Source organism: Monodelphis domestica, chromosome 2 (genome assembly GCF_027887165.1).
Source record: "Monodelphis domestica isolate mMonDom1 chromosome 2, mMonDom1.pri, whole genome shotgun sequence".
NCBI classification, from domain to species: Eukaryota; Metazoa; Chordata; class Mammalia; order Didelphimorphia; family Didelphidae; genus Monodelphis; species Monodelphis domestica.
The window spans coordinates 338,461,470-338,476,287 of NC_077228.1; the positions used below are offsets into that span (position 1 = coordinate 338,461,470).

General features: G+C 34.7%; 1 protein-coding gene across 1 annotated transcript in view; it reads right to left on the reverse strand.

The window, feature by feature from the left end:
• The window catches only part of ME1 (malic enzyme 1), a 289,390-nt gene that overhangs the window by 238,233 nt on the left and 36,339 nt on the right, over window positions 1–14,818 (reverse strand). The window contains exon 2 of the mRNA XM_001375732.5: window positions 4,834–4,967. Coding sequence (XP_001375769.3) covers window positions 4,834–4,967 — 134 coding nt within the window. The remainder of the gene's footprint in view (window positions 1–4,833; window positions 4,968–14,818) is intronic.

Consider the following 14,818-nt stretch of genomic DNA (forward strand, 5'->3'; position numbering starts at 1 on the left):
GAAAATAAAGGTTTGCAGAGGAACAGAGGCATGAAACCAGCAGGGAGATTCTGGAATGCTGCAGGGAGGGGTTAAGCTGAAAATTCAAGAGACTGTTGGGTCTGTCTGTCTCTCTCTCTCTGGATTTGAACCTGGAGGGAATGGATGCTGAGTCCTGAGGGTTTGACCCTATCTTTATTGCTGCCTGTGTTGCTGTCTTTGTGCTGTGTATCCTGTGAGTCCATCTGGACTTGGGACCTTTCCCTGGATCCCTGCCTGATCTGTCATAGACCAGTATTTCTAGTAACAACCAAGAGAGGATTTTAGTTCAGGATATATAGAACAGGGACTGGAGTTTTACAGCTTAGCTAGGACAGGGAGATAAGAGTAGAAAATCAACTCTCTGAAGATCCTTTGTGAGAAGGTTTTAGAATTTGGAGTACTTAGCTAGTAAAAATTAGTGTCAGGAATTTCCCCCTTTTCCTCTTAACCTCTCCCTTTGAAATAAAATACACTTCCCATTTACTGTGACTTTGGTTATCTGTGTACTGGTCCCAGACCAGGTTCTGCCTGGTCTAGGCTGAAACCTTGGTACTGGCCCAAATCAGTTATACCCATCTAATCCCATCTCCCAAATACCCCTAAAACAAGGTCAATATATACCAAAATATCAGAATATTAAATGGGTGACAAATATGGATTGAATGGATTTCAAAGGAGAAGAGGTTATTTAGTTATGATAGTAAGTAGCAATGAGGAGAAAGGAGTATTCTGACTCTCTCACCATTTCCACTGAGTTAGGGGTATGAATAAAAGTACTACCAGTGCTGGGAAGGCTAAAGTGAAACCATGTCATAAGGAAGGTGCCAGTAAGTAAGTATAAAAAAAGGACAAAAAGAAAAAGGAGAAGGTTGATGAACACAAGGTTGTTACCTATGAAGAAGGAATCACAGAGAACAAAGTGGAGTTATTGGGGCCCATTTAATAAACTGGTGAATCCCAATTTCACTTGATATCATGGAGATACACAGGTTATCCATTAATCATCTCTCATGCTCACCATGGGACCAGCCTATTTATTTTTTCAATCATACGCTGCTGCCTTCTCAGTGATCAGGGCAACTAGATCTCACCAAATCTGGAGTCAGAAAGACCTAAATTCAAATTGAGCCTCAAAAACTTACTGGTTGTGTAACTTTAGATAAGTCAGTTATCTGTCATTCACCTCACTTTCCCCATTCATAAAATGGGAATAATAATAATATTCTACCTTGTAGGGTTGTTGTGAGGATCAAATGAGAGAATAATTCTAAAGTGCCTGGTACATTAGTGTTTAAAAATTATTAGCTATTATTATTTTTAATATTCTCTTCAACATCAATTCTTATATAATTGACTATATTGGTCTGCATTACCAATGAATGAATATTGGTATTAAAATATGAGCCTTTGCTTCGTGAAGAAATTTGGAGTCATTAAAAATAATTTTTCAATTTTTCAGAGTTGCTCTCTTCTTGCCAACAATTTTGTCAAATTTTGTCAATTTGCTTTGAGTGTCACTGTGTATGTACTTATACAGATAAGCTCTTCAAAGGATCCACCCAATCAGTTGCACTCAAACTGAAAATCGTTATCTGAATAAGAAGCATATTCAGACTCTTGATTTTCTGTGTAGATAATAATTGGGCCAAACTCTTGGCTCCAATTCTCCCTCTCTGTTCTGACAGATTACATTCATAATCATTTCCTATACCATTTAATCTTCAATCTCTCTTCTCTTTCTTTGTCCATTACATATAAACACATCTAGGTCTTCCTATCCTTAAAAAACAAAGCAAAACAAAACTCTTGACCCTACCAACCTCATACACCTAGAAAAAGCTATCTGTGCTTGTAGCCTCCACTTTATTTTTGGTCACTCACTTATCATTCTCTTACATTCTGGCTTCCAACTTCCGTACTCCACTGAGATGGTTCTATACAAAGTTACCAATGCCCTCTTCATTGTCAAGTCCAGTGGGCTTTTTGAGGATTCCATTATCATCTTCTTGAACTCTCTGCACCAGCTGATGCCAATGACCACCCCTTCTCTCACTGGTGCTCTCTCCTAAGTTTTTGAACTACCACCCTTTTTTCATTCCATTTTGCTTTTCTGATTATTTTTCTCCCAAGACCTCCATCCATATTGTCTCCCTTAAGTGTCTGTGTTCTCCAAGGCTCTGTCCTAGGCCTCCTTTCTCTGTCCACATTTTCTCACTGAACTCATGAGCTCCCATGAGTTCAATGTTCATCTCTATTGAAATTATTCCCAAACTTGACTACCTAGCTCTAGTTTTTCTCCTTAGCTCCAGCTGTATAACTCATCTGCTCATTGGACATTTTGAAATAGAACTCTTCAAGTTGCCTCTCAAGTTCAACACAACAAAACAGAACTCATTCTTTTTATTTAAAACCTTGAATTTTCCCTTCCCTATTTCTGTGGAGGGCAAAATGATTCTTCCCTATCACCCACATTTAAAACCTTAGAGTTATCCTCTAACACTCACTTTATATCCCTCCACATACCCAATCATTACCAAATCTTGTTTCCACCCCCACAGCACATCATACCTCTATGCCCCTCTTTCAGCTTCCATAGTCACTAACTCTGCCTGTTCAGGACCTTAACACATCTCATCTAGACTATTATAATAGCTTTCTAATTGGTTTCCCTTTCTCAAGTTCCTCCCATCTCTCAATCCAGCTTCCCCACAACTACCAGACTGATATTCCTAAAGAGAAAGTTAGATCATGTCATTCCTTTGTTCAATAAATTGTACTGGCCCCTTATTAACCCTAGGATAAAGAACAAACTCCTCTACTTGGCATTTAAAGTACTTCCTAATCTGGGTGTCCCTGGGTAAGTCACTTAACCCCCATTGCCTAGCCCTTACCACTCTTCTGCCTTGGAACCAATACACAGTACTGATTCTAAGGTGGAAGGTAAGGGTTTAAAAAATTAAAAAATAAATAAATTCAATGTCCACTTTAAAAGAGAAAAATAGCACAAAAAAATATGTAAAGGCTTAGTAATTTAATCCTATCGTATCAGAAATGAGACTAGATTTTTTTCCTGCCTTAAAGGCTGTGTCAGCTATGCAAGTAATTCTATGTAATTTTTGACTTGCATGTATGAAGTTAGAAAAATAGTAGGATACCTACCCAAAATAGCATCAGTATCAATTCCAAGACTGCCTTTAAAAGTAATCTTTTTTAAAAAAAGTTCTGTTTTGTCAAGGAAAAGATGAAAAGAATAAATTGCCTTCCACAGGATGTCTATATATAACTGTTTATAGTCAGTCCAAAAGAAGCTAAGATTATAAGAAACCTTAAACATAAAGACAGTAAACTATGAAAATGTTTGACTAAATTTAAAAAATAAAACTCAATTAAAACTTAAAAAGGAAAAATTCAAAATGGTAAAAGAAGCAGTTTGGAAACAATATTGCAGCAGCTAATATAAAAGGTAGACAAAAGGTGGAAATGAAAAATGAAGAGAGATCAAAGTGGCTAAATATGTTTTAATGACAAAAAACTTTTAATATCAAACTTCTTAAAATATTTTTCTCAACCTAGATCTTTGTTCTCCTATTAACTTGTTAATTTAAAATGCCCTCCTTGAGTAACTTTTAATTTCCAAAAATTAGGGAGACAGCAAGGCAGGATGGCAGAATCTTAGTTAGCATTGGGCAAATAGACTTTGGTCCCAGAGTGCTCATATCTAAGGTGGCAACTAACATTTCTACCCATGATCTTTTGTTCTTTTTTTGGAATATACCACTGCAATCACCCCTGGGAGATATTATCCCAAAGTCCTACCATTATCATACCTGTTTTCTACAGTTCCCCATGAGGGCTGGAGTTTCTGGGAGCATAAATTGCCCTCCATATACCACCTGCCAATGGACTGTATCACATAAACACTGTGTTGTTGCCCTCTACCAGTTGAATTTGCTCTGAATGCAAATACTCCAAATTATGGCCCTGAGGAGTGCCTTCCAACAAGTGAGGCACAATCGTCTCACCTTTTTTATACCGTTATTATTCTAGAGATCCTATGAGGATACAAATCACATTGCCAAAGAATACAAATCATGCATTACCAAAAGGACAATGAAGATACAAGTGGTAGGTACAAAAATGCTGCAGCATATTCCCAATGATGACTTCTAAGCAAGAAGCATTATAACAAATCTCTTCCAAGTTATATATTTCTATAAAAAAGGTTATATGCTAGCTATGTAGCAATATGAGAGATAACACTCAAGTGTTCCTTTGGTACCTGCAGGATGTACCACAGATGAACGGCAGGTAAGTGATATTAGAGAGGTATACAGAACTTGATTTGGAATCAAGAAAAAACTCAAGTTCAAATCCAGTCTTAGGCTCTTACTGTGTAATTCTGGGCAAATCACTTAATCTCTCTCAGTCTATTTCCCTATTTGTAAAAGGATATGAGAATCAAATGAGATAAATTCATGTAAAGCCTTTTGTAAATATAAAAAAGTTATCTAAAAACTAGCTCCAGACAGGTATGGGCATTTTGGCTAACCCCTCTATGAAAGATTTATGGGACAATGCAAACATGAGCTGCTAAGTGTGAATGTGTGGACAAAAAGATAAATGAATATAACACGAAACCACAATCTATACCAATGAAAGAATTACATTAATAAAATCACGCGTCACTTAAATACTGAAGCATATTAATTAAAAGAATTTTAAATGAAGGAATATTACTTTCTTACCTCTAAACTTGCCAAATTAAACATCACAGAAAATAGGTAGATATAACTATCTTTAAAAGTGATTTACCTGTCAAAGTCTGAGTTCAGTCGTTCAAAATTCTTCACAACTCTAAGCACCTGTACATCTTGATCAAGAAAACAAGGTGGCAATAATCCATGGATATTCAACTGTTGTCTCTCTTCCAAAGTGAAAGCCATACCCTAAAGATAAATGAATATAACATGAAACCTAGAAAAAGCACAAAGGACATTAAAAACAACAAAGAGAAATAGTGCTTTGTTTTAAGCATGAAAGGAAGTATGGTTTATTTCAAAGTATGCTAGATTAAAAGACCACTAATAGTGTAACCTCACTGTAAGCCTCAGGTTCCTACTCCTTAAAACAAGGATAACAGTATGGCAAGACTCATATTCTGGAGTTATATAAAGATAAAATATATAATAGAAATAAAACTTTTGAAAAATATACAGCACTATTCAAAAATAAGGAGGATTTATTAATACTAAATTGCTTACTAAACAATTAGCACTTTTCCACTTCCACCTTTGCTTTCGGAAATTCTATCCTTCACGTTCCAGTGCAAAATCTTGCATGTGGTTCCCAATGATTCCTAGGCAGAAGTCATCTTTTCTTTCTCTAGACTTATGTGACTTACAAAAACTTTGTATTTCACCTTTGCTCAGTATACTTTATCTACCCTTTACTTATTAAATATTTAATATATATAGTATTATGAAAGTATTCTGACCTATAATATAAATTCTATGAAGGGTGAACTATGTCTGAATGATCTTTGTTTCTGCCCCAGGGCATAATAGCCCTTTTTTCACAGTGACCTTCAGTAAATGATAGTTAAATCCATGAAAAATGTAGTATTAAACATAGGGGAGGTACACTGAATATATGTTCTTTCATAGAAATAAGACCAGGGGAGAAAAAATACACTAAATATTTATCCTCTGACTTCTTAGTTATAATTTTGAGAAAATAATTGATGACCAGTGATTCAACCATTAAAAAAAAGTTTCAGAGGGGATGTGGCAAAGTAGGGACACTAATTCATTGCTGGTGGAGTTGTGAATTGATCCAACCATTCTGGAGGGCAATTTGGAACTATGCCCAAAGGGCGATAAAAGACTGTCTGCCCTTTGATCCAGCCATAGCACTGCTGGGTCTGTACCCCAAAGAGATAATAAGGAAAAATACATGTACAAGAATATTCATAGCTGCACTCTTTGTGGTGGCCAAAAATTGGAAAATGAGGGGATGCCCATCAGTTGGGGAATGGCTGAACAAATTGTGATATATGTTGGTGATGGAATACTATTGTGCTAAAAGGAATAATAAAGCTGAAGAATTCCATGGGGATTGGAACAACCTTCAGGAAGTGATGCAGAGCGAAAGGAGCAGAACCATAAAAACATTGTACACATTGTGGTACAATCGAAGGTGATGGACTTCTCCATTAGTGGCAAAGCAGTGTCCCTGAACAATCTGCAGGGATCTAAAAAACACTATCCACAAGCAGAGGATAATCTGTGGGAGTAAAAACACTGATGAAAAGCAACTGCTTGACTACAAGGGTTGAGGGGATATGACTGAGGAGAAACTCTAAATGAACACTCTAATGAAAATACCAACAACATGGAAATGGGTTCAAATCAAGAACACATGTGATACCTAGTGGAATTGCGCGTCGGCTATGGGAGAGGTGGGGGGGTTGGGGGGAAGAAAATGATCTTTGTTTCCAATGAATAATGTTTGGAAATGACCAAATAAAATAATGTTAAAAAAATAAAAATAAAAAATATTTCTGCTGAATGATGTAAAAATTAAATAAATTTTTATCAAAGAAACTATACTACCTGAAATAATACTTTCATAAAGATTACACACTATGGCCAGGTTAAAGAAAAATTTCATTTAAGATAATTACAGAATTATTAAAATACTAGGAAATCTGCCTACCGGGATATACATAAGAATAAATGAATACAACTATACAATAGTCTTTACAAAAATACAGATTTAAATAAGTGCTCATGAATAGGCCAATTTAGTATAATAAAAATAACAAGTACAACCTAAATTAATTTACTTTTTCAGTGCTCCACCAAACTACCAAAGGATCGCTTTATATAAATAGAAACAAGTAATAATAAAATTCATCTGCAGGGGGAAAAAATGTCAAGAACATCCAGGGAAATAATGAAAAAATTGAGAAGAGTCCAAGAAGAACCAGATTTCAAACTATGGTATAAAAAATATACTTTATATTACAAAGAATACTACAAGTCATTAACATGTTCTGAGACTCATTAAGAAATAGATCATTTAAAAATAAATTTAATAACAATAAGATAAGGGTTCAAGGATAACCAATTATCACCATTATTATTCAATATTGTACTAAAATGTAATTGGAGAATAAAAAAAACTGAAGGAATTAGAATAGGTAATGAGAAAACAAAACTATTATCTTATACATAGAGAATTAACTAAAAAACTAGTTGAAGGAATTAACAATTTCAGCAAAGTTGCAGGATATAAAATAAATCCACATAAAATCATCAGTATTTCTATATGTTACCAACAAGGTCCACAAGAAAATATAGAGATATTCTATTTAAATAACTCCAGACAATATAAAATACTTAGGGCTTTTCCTGCCATGATAAACACAAGAACTATATGAACACAATTACAAAAATTTCATACAAGTAAAATCAAATTTAAACAACTGGAGAACTATTAATTGCTCATGGATAGACCAAGTCTAAATAATAAAAATGACAATTCTACTTTAATTAATTTGCTTATTCAGTGCCATAACAATCAAACTACTAAAGCATTATTTTTATGAAGCAAGAAAAAAAATTCACCTAGAAGAACAAAAGATCAAGAATATCAAGAGAATCAATGAAAAAATGTAAAGGAAGGTAGCCTAGAAGTACTAGATCTCAAACTGTATTTTAAAGTAGTAATCATGAAAACAATCTGTTACTAGTTAAGAAATAGTGATGGGTCAGCAAAACAGATCAGGTACACAATATGTTGCAGTAAATGGCCATAGTTATCTAGTGTTTTGGGGACAACTCATTATTTGACAAAAATTGCTAGGAAAAGTGCAAAGAGGTTAGGTAGAAACTAGAAACCATTTTGCCTAATTATATGCCAATAAATATGCCAATCAAAGTGAAATGTATAAATATTGGCATCTTTATCATTCTTTACCAAGATAAGGTCAAATTTGGTACAAGACCTAGATGGATAATATAATGTTACTTGTCAGATTTATGGATAAGGGAAGAATTTGTGACCAAACAATAGAGAATATTAAAGGATATAAAATGAATCATATTTTATATGAAATTAGAAAGTCTTTCCACAAATAAAATCAATGCAACCAAGATTAGAAGGAAAACAGGGAAATAGGAGGAAAATTGTATGAAATTTCTTTGATAAAGGCTTCATTTCTCAAATATATAGAGAACTGAATCAAAGTGAAAGAATATGTCATTCTCCAATTGATAAATGGCTAAGGGATATGAATAGGCAGTTTTGGGAAGGAGATATCAAAGAAATTATATGAAAATGCTCTAATTCACTGTTAGATAAATGCAAATTAAATCATCTCTAAGGTTTCATCTCATTCCTATCATGTTGGCTAACATGACAGAAAAGGAAAATGATAAAAACTGGAAGAAATGTGGTATAATTGGAACACTTGGTGGAGCTATGAATTGATCCCGCCATTCTGAAGAGCAATCTGGAATTATGCCCAAAGGGCTTTAGCATCTCTTTTTGTGGTGGCAAAGAACTGGAAACTGAAGGCAATTCCTATCAATTGGGGAATGGCTGAACAAGTTGTAGTCTATGCTTGTGATGGAATAGTGAGCTTTAAGAAATGATAACCAGGATGTTTTCAGAAAAACACAGGAAGACATGAATTGATGCAGAGCAAAGTGCACAGAACAAGAAGAATACTGTGTACAGTAACAGCAACACTGTACAATGATCAACTATGAAGGATTTCCTATTTTTTGCAAGACAATTCTGAAGACCTTGCGATGAAAGATATTATTTACTTCTGGAGAAAGAACTTTTTAGTATGAATGCAGATCAAAGCACACTTTTAAAAACTTTATTTCTCTTTTATTAGGGGAGGGGGAGATTAGCTGGAGTTGTTTTGCACTGTGACTAATATGAAAATGTTTTTTTCATCACTTCACATGTATAATCAATATCAAATTGTTCGCCTTCTCAGATTTTGGAACTCAAAATTTTTTAGATGGATGTCAAATAAATTTGTTTACACATAATTGAGAAATATTTAATGAAATAAATCAAAATATAATGAGGAAAATATCTAAAGAGGAAGAAACAATCATTTATTTTTGTAATTTTTTCTTTGTTTCACATTTCTTAAAATAACCAAGTTTTTCTTGGCTAATTTAAATTTCTTCCTTTCTTGTCCTCAGAAGGAAATTCAACTACATTTGATAAAACATTTTATTTATTGGCTCTTGGATAAAAGGCACAAAAGGCATACAAAAAAACAAACACCAGGAAGTAAATAATCTAGTGTGATAAAATAAAAATACAACTAATATAAACAATAAATAAAATATAATAACTCCTAAGAGATAAAGTATCTATCACAGTTCAAAGAAAAGAAAGGTGACTTTCAACTGAGGATTAGGAATCTAAGAAGGCTTTATGACAAGTTTGGTCTAACTGGCTAGTAAAGGAGAAATATAATTTCAAAAGGCTTAGATTGATTTAGGGGGAGGATATTCCAGGTATCAGTAAACATGAGAAAAAACAGAAAAATAAGGGGCTTATTTGGGATTAAAACAGTGGCCCAGGCTGGCTTAGAACACTGAGTTGGTGAAAGAGAGTGATATAATTTTTAATTTTTTACAAGTCTTCTTAAGAATGGTGTTAAAGTACCAGAAAATCTAAGTGGTAGATATGACAGTATATTCTTAAATATACGGCATTATACCAAAAATAGGAACACAAATTTTCATTGACAGCCTAAAATAAACCTGGAGAAGTATCAGCTAATTAAACTATTTCCTTTCTATTAATTAAAATAGATACATTAAGAAATGAAAAGAGATCACTAGAATTCTTATAAAATTAAAGACAATTTTAAAATATATGACTGAAGAAAAACCACTTATATCATAAATATCATGGGTTCAGGACGTAGCCTCTAAGACAAAGTGGCTTTATATGATGCTGGAGAAATCAATTATCTTCTCATTGCCCCAGTCTACTCTCTCTTACTTTAAGTTGTACTGCAGATTTTTGTAATGGTAGAGGGAGTTTCCTTAATATAGAGCCCATTATCCTAGTCAAATCACAGCCCTGGATTTAAAAAAAAAATTCAAGAACCCTAACACAAAATTTAGCTATTCAGAAAATTCTGATTAGTACATTAAATTACTTTTAAAATAGTAAAGGGTGGGGCAGCTGGGTGGCTCAGTGGATTGAGAGCCAGGCCTAGAGACAGGAGGTCCTAGGTTTAAATCTGGCCTCAGACACTTCCCAGCTGTGTGACTCTGGGCAAGTCACTTCACCCCCATTGCCTAGCCTTTACCCCTCTTTCTAATTTGGAACCAATACTTAGTATTGATTCTAATACAGAAGATAAGGGTTTGTTTTTTTTTTTAAACCTTTACCTTCCCTCTTGGAGTCAATACTGTGTATTGGCTCCAAGGCAGAAGAGTGGTAAGGGCTAGGCAATGGGGGTCAAGTGACTTGCCCAGGGTCACACAGCTAGGAAGTGGCTGAGGCCAGATTTGAACCTAGGACTTCCCGTCTCTAGGTCTGGCTCTCAATCCACTGAACTACCCAGCTGCCCCCAAGGTAAGGGTTTTTAAAAAAATAAAAAAATAGTAAGGAAGTTTCCTTAATTCAGGACAGGTGATTGGAAAGCATTTTTAGCTTATTATATTTAGAATTTAGTCAATAATAATTTTAACATATCATCACAAAATAGCTTTTTAGCATAGAATATAGAACTGTATAATATGCTTGAGGGGAAAAAGAAAGTGAAAACAATAGGTTTTTCTTTCAATAGAAATGGAAAATGAATGAAAAAGTGACAAGTTATAGTTAATGTCTCAAGTAGGTATGAATGTCTATGAAGAAGTAGTAAACTAGACATCTTATTAAGATGTTTCCACTTGTAGACTAGAATATTCAATATATCAATGATCTGGTAGTATAGCTTCTTCAAAGTACTAACATATGTTTCTTCATTTATTGTTAAGTGCATGGCCATTTATTTCTAAAATTAGATGACATTTAATATTAATATTTTTAAATATCAGAAATAAATTTGTAAGTCTAAATGACTGATGATGCCCTGTAGAAAATTTTATATCCTTTGATTTGTAGTAGCTAGAAAAATTCCTATGTTGCTGACGAAATTTTCCTAGACGTAATAAAGTACCAATTCATTTCCTTGATTAGGACGTAAAAATCTCTCCAAGTTTAAAACGCTATTACTGGACTTAATTATATACCATAATTTAAAATTCCACTGAAAAGGACCTAAAATTCCTAAGAAGCTACAAAAATATGATTTAAACCACAAATCCGAGTTTTTAAAAGTAAAGTTATGTGTACATATATGAGTGGTATCTTTTAAATGTCCATAATGTAACAGTAATTAGAATTCTTGCTGCTTTAATTTCCATGCTCATAAAGATATATGTTTTCTAGTATTAATAAGCACGTTATATCCCTTCTATTATTAATAAGCACAATGATGATGAAGTGTCAGTGTAATACTGGAACATTCTTCTCACTAAAGATTGTTGTAGTTTCTATTTCAAAAGACTTATACCTTAATATTATCCTAAGGAGGATTCCTTTAGGTGATAATATATCCAAAGTATGCCTTTTGGTTCTATTTTCTTTGGTTAGTTGTAATTCTCTAATATAACAGAATGGACAAAAAGCTTTCACTTAAATTAAATTTCCAGACCACCTGTAATTCATGCTCCTATTCCAAATATCAAACTCTTTTTTCTTCCACTCCTTTCAAAGCCCTCCTTAAAAACAAAGTATTAAATTAGTGACTCACAAAGCAAAAGATATGCTGTTTCACTGCTAAAGACAGAAAACAGAACAGCCATTCTTCTAGATTGTGGCAATTAATCACTACATCTTCTTAAGAAAACGGATAGATTGTCAAGCAGAAGTGAAAAATAAAATCCCAGGTGGCAGAGAATTGGTTCTACCCTTTCACTAAACATCAATCATCAAAAGATTATCAGATGTAACCAAGACAAACTAGGTAAGCCTTAATAATTATTTTATATAATCTGAGACCATTACTGTATAAAAGAAATAAACCTATTCCTACACTCTGTACTCCTTCCTTTAAACTATAGCAATTTACAGAACTCTAACAGGAATGATAAACAGATAGTTACCGTGAATAAATGAATGAAAACAATTTATTAAGTGCTTACTGCATGCCAATACTGGTAATGTGAACAAAACTAGGTGCACAGTTTACACAAAGACAACAACATTATAAAGAAATGAAAGACTTTAGAACTCCGATCAATGAAATGAAAAAAAAACAAGGATGCCGGGAGATTGAAGGTAAAGCAAGCTACTTATCTCCTGCCAGAAGTGATAGACAAAAAATGAGACATACATTTTTGGATATGGCCAGCATGAACATTTGTTTTCCTGACCCATGCACAGTTATTACTTGAAGGCTTTATTTTTTAAATAGTTCGATGGAGGTGGGGAAGCAATGGGAAGGATAGAGCATTATTACCAATACTTATGAAAATAAATGAATAATATTTTAAAAGGCAATATTGTCTGTCACAGATTCTTGTGTAAATAAGTATTACCTTTATCTTCCATATAAAATGGAGTACATTCTGCTCTAAGAATTTTGTTAGTGGCTCTTTTGGGTAACATAGCTACAATCTACACGCGAATCACTTCCTCTCCCCAGCACCCAACGAAATAGACCACCTCAAAAGAACATAAAAATAATCTTTGGAAGAACAGAGGGACTCTACAGTAGGGCACATCACTGAAGGTATGCGGGGTTTGAGCGTTTCCACACTATGAGAAGGAAAAAAAGCTTGCACCCAAACATGATCTGAACTACCCTCCTCCACCTCACCTATGGAACCAGAGTTGGGACCACCACACCCACCAGAGACAGTGAGTGAGCAAAGGACGTCTCTGTAGTGAGTGGGGGGCACACCAGGGTCCTTGGTATCTAACTAGGTCTACCAGGGATCTACCCCTGAGAGCGGTTATACAGGAGACCCCTGTGCACACTAGAGAGCACAGACCACGAGTGCTCTTGCAAACTGCAGATGCTGTGTAGACTCCAGAGCCTGTCTGAGGCAAAAGCCCCACTCCTCGCTGTAGTGAGTGGGGGGCACACCAGGGTTCTTGGGAACCGACAAGGACTGCCAGGGATCTTCCCCTGAGAATGGTTACACAGGAGACCCCTGCGCACTGGAGAACACAGACCGCAGGCGCCCTAGAAAACTGCAGAGAATGCAGAGATTCCAGAACCTGCCCAAGGCAAAAGAAAGGACCAGAACTCAATGTAAAGTTTAACATCCAAACACAAAGATCAAGAGAAACATGAAAAGGTAAATATGAAAGAAAGGGAAAAGGAGAAAAATGTTGTCTTTTTCTTTTATTCAAATTCTCTTCTATAAGAGCTACAATTAGATCAAAGTGTATATATATATATATATATATATATATATATATATATATATATATATATATATATATATGGGGGGAAATGTTATGTGTAACTCAAAAAAAAAAAAAGAACCTGTCACATAACAACACAGAAAACCTGCTCACCTCACACAGATTTCTGACTAAAAAGGAAAAGGAAAACTACCAAAAGGTTGGCTCATTGTGCCCAAGAGCAACCCTCCAAGAAGAACAGGAAGAAAGTGACGCATGAAAACTTTTACGGAGGGAAAACACAAGCTACAGGGAAAAAAGAGGATGAAATTCAAACAAAATCAAAACCTTCCCCAAAAAATGGAAATTGTCCACAAGCTCTGGAAGAACTCAAATTGGAGCTTATCCAAAAGATGGAAACCTTCTGGCAAGAAAAATGGGGGAAATTCAGAGAGAGGTTAATAGTCTGATAGAAAAGAGCTTCCAATTGGAGAAACAGTTGGAAGCCTCAAAAAGCAGAGCAGACCAAACTGAAAAGGAAAACCAGTCTTTAAAGACCAGAATTAAGCAACTGGAAGACAATGATCTTGCAAAACAGCAAGAATTAATAAAGCAAAGTCAAAAAATTAATGAATTAGAAGAAAACATAAACTATCTCACTGACAAGGTGACAGACCAGGAAAAGAGAGGAAGGAGAGGCAATTTGAGAATCATTGGTCTACCTGAAAAACCAGATATAAACAAAAATCTTGATGCCATACTACAAGAAATAATCAAAGAAAATTACCCTGAAGCTCTTGAAGGAGGGGGCAAAATAGAAATTGAGAGGGTTCATAGAACATCCTCTAAACTAAATCACCAAAAGTCAACTCCCAGGAATGTAACTGGCAAATTAAAGAGCATCCAAGCTAAGAAGAAAGTCTTACAAGAAGCCAAAAAGAGAAACTTCAGGTTCAAAGGAGCACCAATCAGGATCACACAAGACCTGGCAGCTTCCACACTAAAAGATCGCAAAGCCTAGAACACGATATTCAGAAAGGCAAGAGAACTGGGTCTTCAACCAAGAATCACCTATCCATCAAAACTGACTATATACTTCCAGGGGAAAGTATGGGCATTCAACAAAATAGAAGATTTCCAAGTATTTGTAAAGAAAAGACCAAAACTCAGTGGAAAGTTTGACATCCAAACACAAAGAGCAAGAGAAACATGAAAAGGTAAATATGAAAGAAAGGGAAAAGGAGAAAAATGTTTTTTTTTTATACAAACTCTCCTCTATGAGGGCTACAATTAGATCAAAATATATACATGTATATAAATATATGGGGAAATGTTATGTGTAACTCAA